Genomic DNA, 19493 nt, shown 5'->3' with positions numbered 1-19493 from the left:
ACAAAAGAACACACACGCCACACACAGAGAAAAAAGTAGAGTAAAGGCAAATTTCACAGTAAACGCCCTTGCACTAAAGTTAACACATCAACTAGCCATTAAAAAAAAAAAAAAGCCTACTCAAATTGCATCTTTTGAAATTAAACTATTATGAAATTGAATCTAGACAAATGTGGCAAACCTACAGCAAAAAGATAAAAGTAGATGTGCACACAGTGTGTGGGGGTGGGTGTCAAAATCTGCAAGTGAATGCTATAAACAGAATAAAACAATGGCTGTGGAAGCCCTTGTGTTTGACAGATTGACACCTAGAGAAAGAGGAACCATATGGCTGGTTTGGTTCTAACACAGTCTTTGAAAAGGATAGTTTATCTATTCTACCTAAAAATAGCTTAGTAGTGATATTCAAACGTTTAGCAGAGGAGCCACCCGTATTCATTCGTTACCCTTAAAACACCCCCAGAAACCCCCCAGTCGGCTGTAGGGAAATTTAGAACTCTACCGACCAGTTCAAAAACCGCTGTGGTAGTAGTAAATTCAAATCTTTCAAAAGTCAACAGATACTAACATAACTTGTGGGTGAGGGGAAGAACCTCAAAAAACAAGTCTCAAATATACTCGTCTGATCTTAATGCTGGCCAGCCTGGGGGCTCCATCCTCGTCTTATTCTTGTTCCTCTGGCTCCCCCGATGAGCTTTACAAGCCCCTTCTACACCGATGACTCTAACCTGACATCCAGCAGCTGGGATCAAACACAAATTAAGAGTCAGGCTGGACTCCTGAACATGGCGGGAAGGTCTGCTGGCTCTAGCTTCCAAGCGTGCAGAAAGGACGACTTCTCACCACCTCTAGCGCCCACTCCCTGCTGCAGGCTCCTCCTCACCTACCTGGACAGCTGCCACAACCTCCTCACTGGTCCCTTTGGCCCTCTGTAAGTATTCTCAAAGCAGCAGCCAGAGCGGTCCTCACGCAGAGCGAGACTGTTTCACTCAACTCCAAATCATCCGCTGATTCTCCCCTTTGCTGGAGAAAAAGCCAAAGTTCTTTCAATAGCCCTAGGGGCAGTGCTGCACACTGTGATGTTCTGCGCAGATCCCCTTCAGAAAAACTTAGTACCTGGCTGCTGCTGCAAGACGCCCTCCGCTGAAGAGTCACCTCATGCAAGGTCACAGAGCCTTCCCCGGGCAGCCCATATCCAGGGATGGAGTGACATGGGTCCTCAAGGCCAGAAGGCTTACCCCAGCACAGGACCACTCAGAAAGGCCACTCTCAGCTCAGGGCCCCGTGGGGTTGGACCTGCACTGCAGTTCGACCTCTGCCTCTGTCCCCCTCCTCCGCACAGGTCTCCATCCGAGAGGTACTCCCTCCCTGATAAACGACCAGACTCCACCTTAGAGTCTACTTCTGAAGAAGCCAGATAGCAATAAAGATCGGATGTGACCTGGCCCCCTTTGAGACGAACCAGTGTCCCCTGCTCACCCCGCTCCGAGACACACCGGCCTTCGCTGTTTCTGCTAGACGACGGGCCTGCTCCTGGGGCACGGCTGTCCCTTGGCGTGGAGCACACTTCCCGCTTCCCGAGACACACACGCTGCTGCTCCCCTCATCTCCCTCCTGCTCTGCTTACGCGTCACCTTCCCAACGCGTCCGCCCTGACCACCCCGTTAAAGCCAGAAACAAGAGGGAAAGGAGGCGCGATTCGCACTTCTCCGGATGTACTTGCTTTCCTTGGTGGGTACTGACCCCTTTTTGAAGAGAGGACGTCACTCATTTCCAAAAGAGCTTGAGAACTGCTGCTTTAAAAGCCTAAAAGCAGTGCGGTGGTAAGAACACAGGCCCCAGGCCCAGACAAGCCCTGTGCGCCCAGGTGCCCGGGCCCAGCGACCGCCCCCTGAGCCCCAGCAGCGCTGGTCGTGAAGAAGGGGTAGGGATGGATGTTCCCTCAGCTACTTAGAAAGGTCGTAGGGTCACATGCCTTCCTGCAGTACCGGGCTGTGAAAACCGGGCGAGAGCGCGTCAGTGCAGGAGGCACTGGACGGCAGCCCTAGCGCCCACACAACCCGAAACCTGCTGGGCCTACCTCTGCCCCCTCCTCACAGCCCGGGACCTGCGCAGTCATTCTGCCAGCTGTGCTGGACCCCTGAGAACCTCCAGCAAAGCACAGGGCTGGGTTTAGGAGAATAAGCACCGCCCCAGGGCTCTGTGACAGCCTAAGAACACTCCAGGAGTAGCCACCCACCTAGGGAGTCTGAACCACTGGGACGCAATCCTTATTTTTCCCCCTCCTTGCACTGACTTAATTACTTCGGTCTTTGTTCTAATCTCTAAGGTCCATGTGAAGAAAATCACACAGGATTTCAGATATCTCGGTCTATATATGTGCATCACAAAAGCTTTCAACTTTAAAACCAGTCCTATGTCTGGTTATTAGAGATTAGAGGCCTGAATCTTTTCATGGGTATTTTCAACCCAAAGTTTTTATATTTATCTCTGTTTCTGTTATATAACATAGCTGTACTTGGCTTAAAAATAAAACAATAACTCCTCCAAACTCTCAACTGTGTTTATGTTTGCTTCCGTTCATTTTTCATGTACTAGAGTGAAATGTCCTTGCCCATAACCTCAAATCCACAAGCGTGATTGATTTCGGAGGTTGCGCTCAAGGCCCGCCCCACCAAGCAGAGACAACAGACCACCTAAAAACTGGCACTGATGAAAACCACAAAATGTAATCTCACGTTTGCCATCACATTATGCATCTGCCTTTTCAGATTTACTTGCAGATCCCATTATAAGCTCTTTCTTTATTCCTAAAGAGAGAACCAGAGAAGCTTACATTAAAAACAATAAGAATGTTCATTTTAGAGATATTAAAAATTATCCTATAGTTCTACATTAAAAATAACAGTATCATTTATTAGAATGATAACAATAATAATAAACGGTGCTATAGAAGGATAAGGGAAGCAGGCCTTGTCCTGATCAGTCACTACACGCTATGTATGACTGGGCCACCCTCCAGAACCAGGTGCTGTATCTAGGAAACTCCCTGTCTGGGGTGAGGCAAGTTTGGGGGTGCGAGGGGGTACTTGGGAAAGGCAGTGCTATGTCAGATCATCCAGGATCTTCTTTAAAGGAACACTCTACTAGAAATCCCCTTTGCTTTCGAAGCCCTCCTTTGAGGGTATCATGCACTCCTCCGACTTTTCTTCATAGCTTTAAACAACGTAATATTCAGGCTAGGGAAACTGGAAATCTCCTCCAGGTCAAACAACTCCTTAAATCTATCTACAAATTTATTTTCTTTCTCCAGCCTGAACTTCATGACCCAGAGGATGATGGTAGATTCTTTGCACAGATGGTCAAAGGTAATGAGGAGTTCTTCCAGGAAAGGGTGGGCGTAGACCACGTCAGCTGCCAGGAGATAGTCAAAATTGTTGGAAGACCTGGGGAAGTTCTCATCTAAAGCTACACCCCAGGAGAGTTCTTTAACCTGAGGCAAATGCTTACATTTCATTTTGGTGTTTCGGGAAATATTATATTGCAGGTTTCCAAGTAATTCAGGTAAATCTGTGGCGGTCACGTGTGCACCTATGAAACCAAGAACAGTAGGAAAAGTAACCCTTGAGGGATAAGGTAAAGCAATCAGGTTTCAAGCCAGCATGCATCTGCAATTCTGCACAATGGCTAACCCTAAGGAAAGACTGGTCAGTACACACAGGAGGGAAATCCCTTCAAAACAGATGCTAAAGCAGCTTTATGCCTCCCCTTAAAAAAATTTTAGATTCCCATAGCACTTCTTAACTCCCTTGCATTTTTCTGTTCTCCTGGGTTTTCTGTTTGTTTGATTACTGTTGCTGTGGCTATTTGCTATTTATCTACTACCTGCTAACAGAAAAATACGTTAAAGAAAGAGAAAATTTTGGAACCTTCTGTGGAGCAATCAGAAGTCACTGTTGAAAGACGCACCTGTTCTTCACTAAAAGAATTCTGAGCCCAAGTCACATGAGGCCAAGTGAGTGTAGACTGCGCCAGGCAACCTGTTGTTGAACAGGAGGTGCATGGCGTGGAAAGAGGGCTTTTCAGCAGAGTCACACTGGAAGTGTCACGACATCCATATTTATGTCCAAGTTTTCAGCTTGACCCCCTTACAAGTATGAATATTCCCACCAAAAAAATGTTTAAAACCTAGCCACCATGTGAGTGTAGTGTTCCTACAGCCAAAGACCACAGACGCAGGAAAGACTACTTGGACGGAGAAGATATGAACCATCTCTGAATTAAAAGTGAATAATAGAAGGAAGAAATTAGAAGAGGCAAAGTTGTAGAAACCAATAATCAATAAAATTTGGCCCTTAAAGTAAACTATGAACTGTGGCAAAGCCTGAAAATACTGTGTAAATAAATCTAGGATTGGCCAATTCCATGTCATCAGGCAAGAATAGACTGCAGTAGGGGCGCCTGGGTGGCTCAGTGGGTTAAGCCTCTGCCTTCAGCTCAGGTTATGATCTCAGGGTCCTGAAAGAGAAATCCCGGGGAGAGAACTAAGGGGCTCTCTGCTCAGCGGGGAGCCTGCTTCCCCCCCCCCCTCTCTCTCTGCCTCCTTTTCTGCCTACTTGTGATCTCTTTATCTCTCTCTCTCTCTCTCTCTCTGTCAAATAAATAATCTTAAATTAAAAAAACCAAAACTGGTAGTGTTTCTGATGAAGCCCATTCAAACAATTAAGGAGTTAAAAATAGGCCTAGGGTCAGAGTAAACTGGAAAGTAAAAGCAGCTAATAACATCTGTTCGTTGAATTCTCTGACCCTATTGAATCAAAAATACTTACCAAGTAAACTCGCCACGATGGAGACTAGCCCTGTTCCAGCTCCGATTTCAATCACATTTTTGTCAACCATATTATAGTGCTTTGCATTTGTTTCCAGAAAATAGCATAGAACAAGGGCCTATGAAAGTTTTAAAAAAGAAAAGAGTAGTGCTTTGCAAGTAATATCAGAAACTAAAATTAAAGTCTATTAGATAAATCATATACACTAATGTTATGACGTGTACACGTGTGAATATATGCATGAATATGTACACACCACTACAGAAAATTATCAACAGATGCACATCCTCCAACAGGATCAACATTTAGACTAGAAAAAGTCCTTGGGGATTGTGAGATGAGAAAACAGAAACTATGGAACTCAGTTGCTTAAGTTTGATTGTCTTTAAAGAAAGCAACTTCTAAAAATAATCATTTAAAAGAAGTGTGTGGGATTGGGGCAGACAGTGGAGGGAAGGGGGGTTCTGCACCCTTTGGGACAACTGGTAAAGGATTGGTGGCCTTGTAGAACATTTTGCATGTTGAGTGATAGATTTCATTACGATTATTTAACTCAAATGGAACCAGCTGAACGGGAAGTAAAAACGTTTGCTATTCTAAACTACCATCGTCACAAAACACTGGAGGTTTAAACAGCAATCTCTATTAACCCTACAAGTCAAAAATGGGATTCATTGGTGGAAGCATTTTCCCAATTTTGTGATTTACAAGTTTTAGCATTATTTGAATTCACAAAATAGAACCATGGGACCTATTTCTTCCTTCTACATGGTACACAACAAGGAACAAAACTGACTGGAAAACCATTGAAATATAGAAAATTTTGTGTGAAATTATACCGATGGCCAAACAACAGCACCGTAACAATCCATGGCTTCAGTAATCCGAATCTCATGACCGACAAAGTGAAATTCCTCCCAGGGGGTGGTTGTTATTAGGCTTGGGACAAAACATCTTGCCATGATCTCTGCAACCACCTTCTTGTCATCATCTCTCTTCACTGAAAGGAAAAGAAAAGGTCAATGGTTGTGGTTGTGTTGGTAAGAATCGGAAAAAAGAGCCTGGTGGAAAGGTAGCATTTCTACTCATTCTAAGTTACTTCTATTCATTGACTTTAGGTGCAGCGTAAGAGTAAGGTAAACTATTTTAAAATAACTCATACTATAAGCATCCATTTCTTCCAAGCTAAAACCCACAGCTTTCTGATTTTTACCAAAGTGATTTCCATTTCTGCAAAGCCACGTGAAACAAATTATAACTGGTATAACTTTTTAAAAAGCAACGTATTCCAAGGGCTACCAATCTCTTCATCTAGAACAAGAGGAAGATTGATGATGGAACATATTATCTTGACTGTTCAAACTGACTACATAGTATAAGCCGCTATGTCAATAATGTATTGTAGTAAACCCTTTATGATCCACCTTTACCCGGGCTAAAGATATTTAATACCATCTAACATGATATCTTTGTATTATTTTATTATTACTTATTTTTATACTATTACTTTGGGGCAACTCATGGCATCTTAACACCTGTGACATCAAGTCATGTTCATAAGCAAAATTACCAATTACTGAGTATATAGTTAACACACTAGACCATGTTAAATATATTGTATATGATATTTCATTATTACATATTTATTTCAATATGTATTTCATTTTATTTCATGTAATTTTTTAACAGTTTTTGGAGGTAGGCATTATTATTTGCACTTTTATAGGTAACAAAAACTAAGATTCAGTGAGCCTTATTAATTTGACCAAGCTCATGCAACTTATAAATGAAGGAGCCAAAATGTGAGTTCTTTTTTGATTGTTCCAAAACCTCTTCTCTACTCCTAAAAAGCTAGAATGTAATTTTTAAAAACTAGTTGTCTCTAAGAATTACAAACTAGTTATGGAGCAAGATACACATCTTTCTCTAAGTCTCTGTTAACTCCTTTGTAAAATGTGGAAGATAGAAGAAACTCCACCAAATAGTGCTGGAAGATTTAAACAAGATGCTGTATGTAAAGTGCTTCACACCTTGGCTATTACATGGAGCTCAGTAAATCATTATCGTTATTATAATTCATTATATCTTGGTCATGAAACTAAGTAATATAACAAGATCACCATACAAACAAAAATACTGAATTGTGAGGTCCCAGATTGAAAATTCTATACTTATTCATAGAGGCAGAGAGTAGAATGGTGGTTGCCAGGGGCAAGGGTGGAGGAAATGGAGAAATGTTGATCAAAGGGGGCAAGGTTTCATTTACATGAGATTAATAAGTTCTGGACATCCAATCCATAGCATGGTGATTATAGTTAATAATAATGTATACTTGAAATTTGCTAAGAGAAAAAATCTTAACTGTTCTCATCCCAAAAACAAGAAAACAGTAACTCTGTGAAGTGATGGATAATGTCAATTAGCTTGATTGCCGTGTTCATTTCTATGTATCTATACATCTGTCTATATATATCAGAACATAATTCATGCATCTTAAATATAAATAATTCTTACTAGTCGATTATGCCTCTAGAATAAAAGAAAATTTTAGAGCTAAATAAAGAAGGGGGAATGCACGGTGTGAAGGTCAATAAGGAAAGGCTTCAAGAAGGAATTGTGTCTTAAGTTTAAGCTTTGATCAATGATTTGCATTAATAGAGAAGTTATGTACTTCCTATACCAATCCTTAAAGCCCACTGACTTCAAGTCTTGCTTCTGTTCTCTGAGTCTGGCTAGATCCTGCCGGCCACTTCCCCGACCCCGGCACTGAATCCAGGCCCAGTTCTCTTCAGCATGGTTCTCAATACCTAAAAGAGGCTGTAGGGAAGCGCAGGGGAGAAGAGGGAGGAAGGAAGGAGCATGCAGACAGATATACATACAACAGTGGGGTCTTGCCTGATGGGAGTGCATCATGACCTGACGGGGATGGTTAACTCACACCTCAGTCCTGAGATCCAAAAATAAGCAAGTAAATAAACAAATAACAAATACAAGTATTTCCAAGAAATTTGGGAGCAATACCAAAATTTCTCATTCTGGTCTTCATGGGAGAAAAGTTCCTCCTAGAAAACTTATTTCCCAAATCTCAAAAATCAAAAACTTTCAGTTTCCAACGTTGCAATCATCAAAGCTTTAAAACAGATGCACCACTCAAAACTAAAATGTCAGCGAATCCTAGAATGTCAAGGTGGAAAACCCTTCAGGTACCTTCTAGTCTACCCTTGCCCTTCACGTTCATGCTGGGTGTAAACTACATGTCCAGCTTCGTCAGCCTCTTTGGATATTTCCAATGAGGATAAATATGTTATTTCACAAGGTACATTCAGAAAATGATTATTGAAAATTCTTCTCAATACTAAGCCAAAATCTGACACCACTGGTTTTTTGGTCTATCACTCCTAAAAAAAGTAAGCTCCAAGGTGACCAAACTTTCATTTTTAAAACATGTTCCAAAATTTTAGGATAGAGGAAAATGTAGGGGGGGGGAATATATATATATATATATATTTACATTTATATATAAATATATGTATATTTCTCCAGTGCCAGTCTTTTTTTTTTTAAGATTTTATTTATTTATTTGACAGAGAGAGAGATCACATGTAGGCAGAGAGGCAGGCAGAGAAAGAGGGGAAGCAGACTCCCTGCAGAGCAGAGAGCCCGATGCGGGGCTCGATCCCAGGACCCTGAGATCATGACCTGAGCCAAAGGCAGAGACTTAACCCATTGAGCCACCCGGGAGCCCCTCCAGTTCCAGTCTTAAAAATTCTGGACTCAAGAGCATGTGAAAGCCTCAAGAGACTTTCAAACTTTTCCACAGCATTGAGGTAAGAATTAGTGGAAGTGACATCTTAAGTCCTTAAGTCCTAAGAGATGTTATTTTCAACTCTGTCCTAGGAGCTCCGATAATATCATTCCCCAGTATTCAGGGAGCAAAATGGCTAGATGGCGGTAGATCAAGTTTGACACTCAGAGGCCCCAGTCCCAGGGGGGCACTTCCTGTCAACAAGATTTCCTGTCCTGGGTGCCTGGGTGGCTCAGTTGTTAAGCGTCTGCCTTTGGATCAGGTCATGATCCCAGGGTCCTGAGATCGAGGCCCACATCGGGCTCCTTGCTCAGTGGGAAGCCTGCTTCTGCCCCCTCTCTCTCTCTCTCTCTCTCTCTGTCAAATAAGTAAGTAAATAATCTTTAAAAAAAAAAAAAAAAGATTTCCTGTCCTAAATTCTGCGATCCTTCTATAGCATCCTTCTAAGGATCCACACAGAACCAGGTACTCCTCAAAAAAACTCTAACTTGACTTCATGCCATAGGAAGGGACCAGTGTACACCCGCCCCACCACCAGCACAAACACTGACACCGGGCAGAGATACAGGAAAACAAAGAGATGAAAAACTGATCATCTTCAGCAAGAGCCACCTCTTCAAATCTATGTCACTGTACTTCTTCAACTATGGCATCTGTTCACATGCAAGAAGAGCTCTAAGAACCAAATAATATTGGTAATGTGTCTTACTGGAAAGTGAACTTTCATTTCATTCCATTCACAGGCCTTGCTAAGATGAGGTGGGGGAAGGGGGAAGCATTTGCTGTGGAAGTTTTTAAGGGAAGAGCAGGAAACAGTAATTGCTTCCTTGACCTTTCGCTGAATGTGCCCTCTTGGGCCTCCTTGCATACTCTTGGTAAGTGGAGCACTTTTTGACAAGCCACCCAAGGTATCAGGGATTAATAGATGTTAGAGTACACTAAATCCCAGGAGCATCTCCTAAAGTTCCAATCTTTGATATGAAAACTTTGCCAGTGAATATTTACGGCTACAGTCTGACGCCTCTGACTTTGCAGTTTCCTCTAAAGGTTAGTGGACCAGATTAGTGCTATGGTCCTAACAACAGTATAATAACAGACGATTCCTGGGGTTTTTTTACTCTAAAGAAACAAAACCAGCCATAATTTTTAGGATGGCCACATCTTTACCTTTATAAGGAAGTAAGATTTAAAAACATATGAGTGAATATATTATTATATTCAAAAATTACTTATACTATCCTCCCAATAAAGGATCTTTGAAGAGATTTAATGAAACAACAATAGCCACTATTAACTGCAGATACACTTAAAAGAGCAAACTTTATCCATCCATATGTGGTCATTTAAAATTAATTATACACCTAAGATGACTATGTATTATACAGAAAATATGATCAGGTTGAATAAAATTTAATTGATAATGTTTCATATTAATATTTTCTTTTGCATTTAAATACTATATAAACACTACAGGCATTCCTGAAGAAGTCAGTCTGATAAAAAGATAACATCATTTATAACAGGAAACCAAAATGTACCAAACTTGGCGGCTTAAAATAATCTGTCTAGATATAACATGTAGGATTTTAAAAGCAAATACACAAGTGCAGTTATTTCTATCTTAAAGCTTTGCTGCTTTTTCACCATTAACTTTAATTTTAAGATTTTGAGGTAACAGTTTTAACAGTAGTTAGTTATTTACATTGTTAGTTATTTAACAATTTTAACAGTAGTCATTTATTTATGTCAAAAGACATGTTTAATATTAAGTTTTAGCAATATTCGACAAGCACCTCTGAAACGAATCTGTAAGATGCACCATAGAGCCTTATGTGAGCCTCGTAATAAAAAGGAGAAATCTAGTCCCCAAATATTATTCAAAGAATATGTTTCTTAAAATACATGCTTAATTATTTAATGAATATGGGATTGAATCTTGAGAAGATTAATGAATGAGTAGATATTCTTTGACCTTTCATTAAGATTCGAAGAACAATTTCCTGCAAAAATTAATAGCATTATCATACAATGGAATTCTAATTTGCATTTCTAAAGAATATTTTTGCCACACACATATTCTGTCCTTGTTACCTAACACTTAGGCCCTGAGACAAGTAACTAAAACTGAGTAATTTCACACAAAACATTGAATCTTGACTTTCTCATATGAAAAGCAGAAAGCTGATATCTGTATCTTTAGATAAAAGCCATCTACTATAATCTTAGAGCATTATTTTATTAATAAGTTTGATATTAAAACATAAATTTCAAAACAAACTGTAAATAAGGCATAATCAAGACAATATTACAATTACATTGCTGTTTTGGGCTCATCTTATTTTAATGTTCTTTGATACAAGAAAGATTTAACACCATTTTCCTTCAACTAATCTTTGCTGATAGTGAATAAAATCTACCAGGTGTTCTTGTTCTCCCGAGAATTAACAATTTCAAGCATGAAGGGAAAATTAGCAGGATTCTGGTATGTTATGATGATGCTTTTCTTAGAATGAAAATCTAACAGTGAATTCACTTCAGAGGCTAGATTGCCACAAGACTTCAAAAACAGAAGCACTCTCTACATTCTTCTCTTCTATACTTTTAAGGTCAATAACAACAATAATAAATGAAAGGGTCAGATCATAGAAATACACTGAAAAAAAAAATGTCTTTAATAGCTATGACAGGTGAATTTAAGCTTCCATTTGAGGGCTGTCATGGAAAACCTGTCAGCAAAATCTAAAGTAAAATCCCCTCTACTAAATGAAAGAGACTTGTCATTCAACTGAATCTTCTATTCAACGATGAATGTCATGTGCTTCTTAGAAATAGCTAGAGATTAAAAAAAAAAAAAAAAAAAAAAAAAGATGTTAAAGGTATTTTCTGATTAGTAAGTGGTCACAGGCTAACCTGAAAGATAGAATTCTGAATGCCTCAGCAATGTCAAGGCCTTGGGCCTGACGTTAAAACTAATTCCTAAAAAGAGTTCACAAATACTTTTTGTCTGGAGGTCTGCTTAGTTTCAAGAATATACAGAGGCTGTCTCTTTGACCAAGTGAGTCAGACAATGTTACATTTACAGAAGAAAGACAAATCATCTTTTATTGGACTGCTCAGCATCCAAATAGGAAAGAAAAAAAAAATGAGTTGTACTCAGAGTCTGCTGCTGGGATTGTTGTGGGGACAGACACCTAAACAATTGTGAAAGAAGCATGATAAACATCGTCAGAGAAGTATTTCTAAAGTGCTTTGGGAAGCACCACTCGTTGGTGAATCAGGAGAAGCGTTCTTAAGGAGGAGATATTTGAGTATGTGGAAGGTAGAGGGAGGTTGCCAGGCAGAGAAGGGAGATGAACTGACTGCCACCATGGGGAGACGGGCCAGGGGAGTGGTCAAAAGCCCACGGAGCTGGTGTACAAGGTACCTGTTGGGGTGTTGTAGAAAATAAGCCCAAGGAAGCAGATTGGGATTGCACTTGTGGGAACAAACAGAGCAAATGTTGACCCTTGTCCTCCAAGGTGAGGAGTTTGGGCAGGAATTGGCATGAGCAAGTTTGTCATTGAGGCGCTCACCTCTGGGCAGCAGCTAAAGGCTGCTCTTGGAAGACTATTGCAATAGTCCAGGCAAAAGATGCCAGAGCTGAACTAAGGCAGCAGCACTGGGTCTAGAAGCCAAGTATGAATTTCTGAGCATGTGAAATAGTGGTAAGACCTCTCCTCCAGGGCAAGAATCAACATGCAAACTTGACACTCAAACTTGTGTTCTGAAGACCTTTAAGGCAGACTGATATATTTAAGAGTCAATTTATTCAATATGTGGAAAATGTATTAGTTTTTGTAGGTAGTTGTTCAGGTTACTTTTTAAACACATACCATGTGTTGATGAGTGAATCTCACATTAGTAATTAGACATCCTGTAGTCCATCAACTATCACATTAAAATTACTGCCTCAGACTATAGTTTGATATGTCCCTTAAACAGCAACAGAACTACTCAAATAAACTTTCTTCTTCATAACCCAACTCTGTAAAGATATATAAAGATGCTTGAGAAAGATTTTCATCTGATATCCCTAAATAATACGTTATACTAGATGCTGCGAAGAGCCAATGGACTGGGGACAAGAAACGTGAGATCATTATCAATGAACAAATTGCAAGACTAGCCAACAGGCCTCAGTTACAGCTAATTCATTTATTCACTCATTTTATTGAGTATCTGGGCACTATGAATATAAAGATAGAGCAACATAGATAGATAGCAACGAGATAGACTCAAAAGTAGAAAGAGAGAGCTCAGGAAAGAATCACATAAGCCCTGACGATGATGAGTCTGCAAGTCAAATGAGAGGACAGGACACTTCGTGCAGAGAAAACAGCACGGGCAGAAGCCCATTGGCAACAAGACTCTTGACCAGTTTTCCAGTTTGGGAAATTCTGAGAACTAAAATGTAGGATAAGTGGGGGTTGCAGCATGAGGTAAAATACTTATGTCATGCTAAAAAGTCTTGAGTTTGTCTTATTAGAGATAATGAGGCACAGAAGAATTTTAGGCAGAAGGCGAATGTGACCGGATTTGAATTTTTGGAAAGATCATGCAGATACAGAGTCCGACAAAGAGAGGATAAACAAAGAGTGCTGACCCCGAGCGGGGGCAGCCAGGGAGGTAGGAGATACTTACAACAGGCACTAGAAGAGACGATGACGATCTGAAGGAAGACAATGGTGCTGTCAGAGGGAAGGAGGGTCAGAAACACGAGTCGGTAAAAACGCGCGGGATGGAACGATGAATGGCATGAGGAAGAGGGACTAGGATGATTCTAGCCTTCTGGGCAGCCGGAGACATGTAGTTGCCATAAACTGAGACAGAAAATATAGGTTGTGCAGAGGTGTACAACTGCAAAGGGAAATTATTTTTTTAACGTGTGTTACTCTGTGGTATGACGTGCTGGCCACAGAGGTGTGCCGTTCGGATTAAGGGAGGGTACCGCTGGAAGCACAGCTATGCCACGTCTCCAGCTCTGTCCCTTCGGCTCCTCAGAGGCCCTCCCTCCCCGGGGGCTGCCCGCTAATGTCACTTCCCTCCCATTTCACAGATGACACGCAGCTAGCAGGTGACTCGCCCCCTCTCCTCTCTCCCGTGTCAGACCTGCACCGTGATCTGATGGCTCTCCCCGCCCATTTCTGTCCCTTCTTTCTTTATCGTCCACAAGCATTTCCCCCCATAAATCTCCTGCACATATAATCCCACTTGAACATCTGCTTCTAGAGGACTCTGGACAGACGCAAGGTAGTACAGAGGATATTAAGTAAGCAGGGGAAGATCTGGGAGTCATGCACAGAAATCACTGAGCCCGGGGCTCGGAGGAACCTGCTCCAGGGCCCCAGACCCTGTGGAGCTATTTTATAACATGGGCTAATGGCTAGAGAGTAACTGTCACCAGGAGGTCGGCAACACAAGATACTCATAATAGTTAATGTGGATAAGGTTTTAGAAGCTTAGACTCTTAATGCAGGATTAGAAACTATACACAGAGGACTATTTGGTATGTATCATAGTCCTAACATTAATCTGTGTGTAACTTAGTGATGTCGTATAATTCTTGGACCTTCAGGCCAAGGTGGAAATAGAAGAACTGGACTATAAGGCTTGTCGCATCTTTTTCAAGCGCAACATACTAAGTATAAGAGTTAGGAGAGGTAAGGTCAATAGCCTTCAGCACTGAAGAACTGAGTGTTCCTCTGGTTAGTGGAAGTCTTTCCAACAAAAAGCCATCTGATCCTGCCCCAACAGCACACACTTAATCTGCCTGCGAACATATTTTTAAAGCTTTAATTGGCTATCTAGATGATGATGGGGTGTGCTTTCTTGTGTTATAAAATATTTTAATACTAGTTCTGTTTCAACCGTACCTTGAACTTCTTCCATTTCCTTTGTAATCTGCCAAATTATTGTATGCACAGTTGAAATCAAGCATTGTTACTAATGATAATGATAATGGTGAAATTTTATTCATAAACTGCACAGAAACTGAATCTTCATTCAAAGCATCTAAATGGCTGGATTCTCTAAGTGATTACGACTTTAAATGTTTAGGTTTGCAAAAATCACTACAGTAAAACCATTGTGTCGAAGACATGTAGGCTGCCAACACTGGGCATACTCCCAGCTCTCTTGGCCTAAAGATATGCTTACCTAGGTAGAGGCCACCTGGTATGCCTAAAGAAGGAAGCGGGGGGAAAAAGCCAGGACTACATTTCTTAGAAAATGTCCATGTGTGGATAAAGGAAAAAGGAGAAGAAAGAAGCCAAGATAATTAAATTTGTACAACAAATGTTCTACAAAAACGTAGTACCAGCTCTTCAGGCAGTGTGTGTCTGCACTTTTTATCTCAAGACAATGGGGCTAGTTACATAATCCATGCAAAGTCACTCCTGATATTAAAAATGATGTAAAAATGGGAGGTCAGTTTCAAATAACTACAATTAGAGCAGAATTCAAACTTAAATTCTCCTCATACTGAAAGGTCAAGTCACATTATATATTTGTCTCTATTAATACCTCAGAGGAACCGTAAACATAGGCTAAAAACATTTTTATAGTTTAAAAACATCTTAAATGCAGGCATTCATAAAAACTTGTAGCTTTACACAAAACTATTTTTATCTCCCTTCCTATCTTAAAAGAAATATTTTAGAAATCACCGTCATGTATGTAGTGTATAGCACTTGGGGGAAAAAATCTATTCTTTTTCATATTTAAAAAAAAAACTCTACACACTTAGCTAGCAAGTCTATATATTTAATTTGTTGGTCAAAATAATCTCTAACATACCATCAGGACCATAGGTATAGCAGTAGACATTTCACATTATAGATATTTTCAGGTTAGGAAACACAAGCCAAGATACAATATGCAACTGATAAGTCCTAGCTCTGTTTAAGACATTAGGGAACACTGAGAAGGTAAGCACTTATATTCTATTAGTTGTCTGTCTTCTTAGAATTTGTCAAATAATATAAAGAAACATAAAATAATTTACCTTTTTCAGCTCCTGGATCCATTAAGCAGTGAACTAATCGATGGCTATATATTGATGTTTTCTTGATCATTTCTTGAAAACTAAGCGAATAACATATTAAGATGTCAAATGGTAATAATCAATTCAAAAGCACAAGTTTTAAGTGCTTTTACATTTACCTAATAAAGCTTAAGTAACATCAAACATAGCATAGAAAATTCTATCAAAATTTTGTATATTAATAAATCATGATTTAAGATAGACCCCCCAAACACACAAGCTATCCAATACAAACCAAAATTCAGACAAAGGCTTCAGAGTCAGAGGTCTTAAAAGCTACTGGAAGAAGCAAAGACATTATTTCACTCTAGACTACCTCAGCTATCACCAAGAAAGACACCATCTTTATAATGACTGGTCAGATAGCAATCTTCATCTTCACATTTAAGAGGTGTTAAAACATTGGAAGAAAATGAATTTCGTTCAGTGTAGTGAAAAAACCATAGGATTAAACTAAAATACACGCAAAGTTCACTGGTTTCCATCAGCACATCATTAGTGAGTACCCAATGTCTAACAGCCCCACCACCAAATGGCCTTTTGAGGAGCTTTCCCTTTAAAGAACCCATATCATCTCAGCAAATACATTTAAAACTGAAATTATTTTGTCCCTCTCAAATAAAGCATATCATGCAAGTAAGTTTAAATGAGCAGTTATTCCAACATTGGGCAAAAACGATTTGATAATTTACACCTCAGTTTTGGTTCATATTATAAATAATCACAGTACTACCGTGAATTTATATAGCACTCCTTTCTTCCAAGGATCCCAGAACACTTTTCACAGCCACCGCATTGTTCTTTGCAGTATGTCTCAGTAGGTCAGAAGACAAATCATTGTCCCCTGCAGCTTACAAGTGAGGAAAGCGTCAAGTTCAGTAACACCCGGTCCGAGGTCACTGGCTAAACAACAGCAAACGTGGTCACGCGCCTTTTGTTCCCAATTTAGCTCCTCTTCCATTGGTTAAAAAAAAAAAAAAAAAAAAAAAAAGAAGAAAGAAAGAAAAGAAAAGAAAGAAAGACAGAAAGGAACAAAGAAAAAAAGGAAAAAAAAGCAGTCTTCATTACACCTGTCTACCTTAAGGTCAACATTCTTTAAAGGTTAAGTCCAGACATACCTAAATGGGTTAGCTGAGTTTCTAGAAGCTTAAAAAGTGTCATTCACAACTTTTGTTTTGCTGGAGAGACCTCAGAGAGTGCTGGAAAGGTCAGCCCGAAGCATGCCTGCAGTTTACTACTGTACACGCTGGCAGCCGGTCCTCGCAGGAGGGATTAGGATCCTGACAGCTGCGGCTTCCCAGCGTCCGGTGCACAGCAGTGGAGCCGGAATGCCCATCAACGAGGGGGCTGCGAGTGTCTCCTGAATAGACATAGAGCCAGCAAGTGAATATAAACCACCCCTACACGCGAGCGAAGACTATCTGAGCAAAGTGACCCCTTTTTTCACTTCAGTGCCAAGAGTTATTTTGGACTCCACAGCGATGACGTTCAGTGAAATGGAGGCAGCGCACTTTTTATGTCACCTGTCCGGGTATGAATATCATTTTTAAAATCAGGCAGCTGCACCAGTTAGAAAATGTGTGCAATCATGCTCTGGGCACAGGCATCAAATTACAGTTCCTTCTACTAGGACTGGGCCGAGGGTATCTGTTACCTGGACACTGGCACGTATACACACACAGCTGCGTCTCACAGCATGTATAAATCTCCCTGGTCACTGAGAAGGTCCTTAATAAGAACTTATTACAGGTAACAAAATTGAGCAATATTGTAAAGTTAAATAAACTTAGAGGAGGGTAGGTACAGCTTTTAAGAAATACTTTATACAAAGTTGACTTCAGGTCACATTAACATATTGGATGGGACTAGCAGTCTGGGGGCCTGATTTTAAATTTGCTTGTGATTTTAGGCATTTACTTAATGTGCTTCTTGGCTCCCTCATCTATAAACAGGGATATAAAAGGTACTCAATATATATTTGTGGAAGGAATAGGGTAAGTAAAAAAAAAAAAAAATTCTACAAACTGCAAAATCCTAAACAATGAAAACTATTATTCATAGGCAGTTAATTCTGGGAAGAGTACATTCTCTTTATTTTGGCTTTCTTTAAAACAAGAATAAAGAATCATTTAGTGAATAAAAGTTACCTGTCTTTCAAAGGAGTTATTTAAAAGACCATGAAACCTCAGGGCTAGATTTCTTAAGAGGCAGAATCCCCAAATTGATCACTTAAACTGACAAGACAATGATTATTTCAGTTACACTGAACTGTTTGAAAAGTACATAGAGACTTCTGTCTCCACCTGTAAGTAGCTTACAGCACACCTCTGCTTCTGAGAACTAGAAAAGCGTATTATACACACACACTAGAGGTCAGGAGAGAGCTGCCAAGAATTCCATGTTTTTGCTGATTATAGATTTTAAAAAAGAGGCTGAGGGTTGCTGGGGGTGAGGGGTATGGGTAGGGTGGCTGGGTTATGGACATTGCAAAGGGTATGTGCTATGGTAAGTGCTGTGAAATGTGTAAGCCTGATGATCACAGACCTGTACCCCTGGGGCAAATAATACATTATACGTTAATTTAAAAAAAAAAAAAAATTTTTTTTTTTTTTTTTTTTTTTTTAAAGAGGCTGAGAAGCCAAAGGGAAGACAACAAGGAAGGATGCCAGCAGAACTTCAGGTGATCGCACAGAACTGGGAAGACAAAGAACAGGGTTTGGAGCTGGCAAGGCTGCCAGGAATTAGGAGCCCAAGATCCCAGGAAGCAGAGAGAAATAAACCCCACACTCAGCACCAACTCCTCACTCAAGACATTTACTCAATAAGATGTTAGGGCAAGAGGCTGATTTTCCAACGAAGAGTATCTGAAAGCAGAGCAAAGCTCACAGTAAGAAACACCCCAGCTGTCAGCTGGTACCCCTGAAAAACTACTTTTTTTAGTAAGGGGGAGAAACGGGAACATGAAGTCTTACAAAGACTGCCAGCCAGCCTGGAACCCACTTGGTTCCAGTCAGGCGATCTTCCCCTCCACTGCCTGGCAGAGTACCTTCTGGAATCCTCTGCAGAGGAAGAGCCAAAATAGCTACAATCTTTTATATACAATGTCCAGCATTCACTCCCAAGTTTACTAACCACACAAAGAAACAAAACATAAACAAACCCACAGGTAACCCAGATATTGGAATTAACACACACTTTAAAGTAACTGTGATGAAGATACTGAAAGAGTGGATGACAAGAATTACACCAAAGAACTCGAATCTATCAAAATTAGTCAAGAGAATAGAACTGAAAATACATGAAATAAAGAACCCAACAGATGCGTTTAACAGCAAAGGTAGAGAAAACTGAAGATTAGTAAGCTGAAAGATAATTTTATAGAAAAAGTGTATGATGGGCGTCATCCTACATCATACCCATGAGTACCCAACTCTCTTTGAATAGTGATAAATTACTTTGCTGCTGATAGTTTTAAACAGGCAACCTATTTTATGGGTAAAATTGCACCCTGAATTACAGAAGAAGATTTGAGGGGGAAAAAAAAAAAAGACTTGGGTTCAGGTCACGCTTTCCTACTGGATGGGTGAATTTGGTTAAGTCAATTAGTATCTCCAAGCTGGTTTCTTCAATGGTAAAAAAGAATATGCCTTGGTCAGAGGGTTAAGAGAAAAAAAGGACAAATATCAAAATGTTCTATAAGTGCTATATTTATGGCACAAGCTTTGTATCCACTTTTCCTTTTCCTGGGTACATAGCCCAGGTAGAAATTACACTGCAG

At 40.2% G+C, this 19493-nt stretch overlaps 1 protein-coding gene across 1 annotated transcript; it reads right to left on the bottom strand.

The window, feature by feature from the left end:
• Positions 1–2746: 2746 nt before the first annotated feature.
• On the bottom strand, positions 2747–17103 carry LOC309849128 (protein-lysine methyltransferase METTL21E-like). The gene is made up of 6 exons (XM_082701443.1): positions 16834–17103; positions 16449–16669; positions 15677–15756; positions 5669–5829; positions 4830–4947; positions 2747–3591 (listed from the first exon to the last, which is right to left on the bottom strand). The coding sequence occupies exons 3-6, from the start codon at positions 15744–15746 to the stop codon at positions 3188–3190; spliced, it is 753 nt and encodes a 250-aa protein (XP_082557569.1). The 5' UTR covers positions 15747–15756; positions 16449–16669; positions 16834–17103; the 3' UTR covers positions 2747–3187.
• Between the last annotated feature and the right edge of the window lie 2390 nt (positions 17104–19493).

Source organism: Mustela nivalis (assembly GCF_964662115.1).
Source record: "Mustela nivalis genome assembly, chromosome: 15".
In the NCBI taxonomy this organism is placed as follows: Eukaryota; Metazoa; Chordata; class Mammalia; order Carnivora; family Mustelidae; genus Mustela; species Mustela nivalis.
This window is presented reverse-complemented; position numbering and strand designations above follow the sequence as displayed.

Coding starts and splice junctions, on each gene's coding strand:
- LOC309849128 (XM_082701443.1), bottom strand. CDS start 15,746: ATGATCAAGAAAACATCAATATATAGCCATCGATTAGTTCACTGCTTA. Junction 5,830..15,676: donor GGATCCAGGAGCTGAAAAAG/GTAAATTATTTT, acceptor TTTTCCTTTCAG/TGAAGAGAGATGATGACAAG. Junction 4,948..5,668: donor GTGCTGTTGTTTGGCCATCG/GTATAATTTCAC, acceptor AAACTTTCATAG/GCCCTTGTTCTATGCTATTT.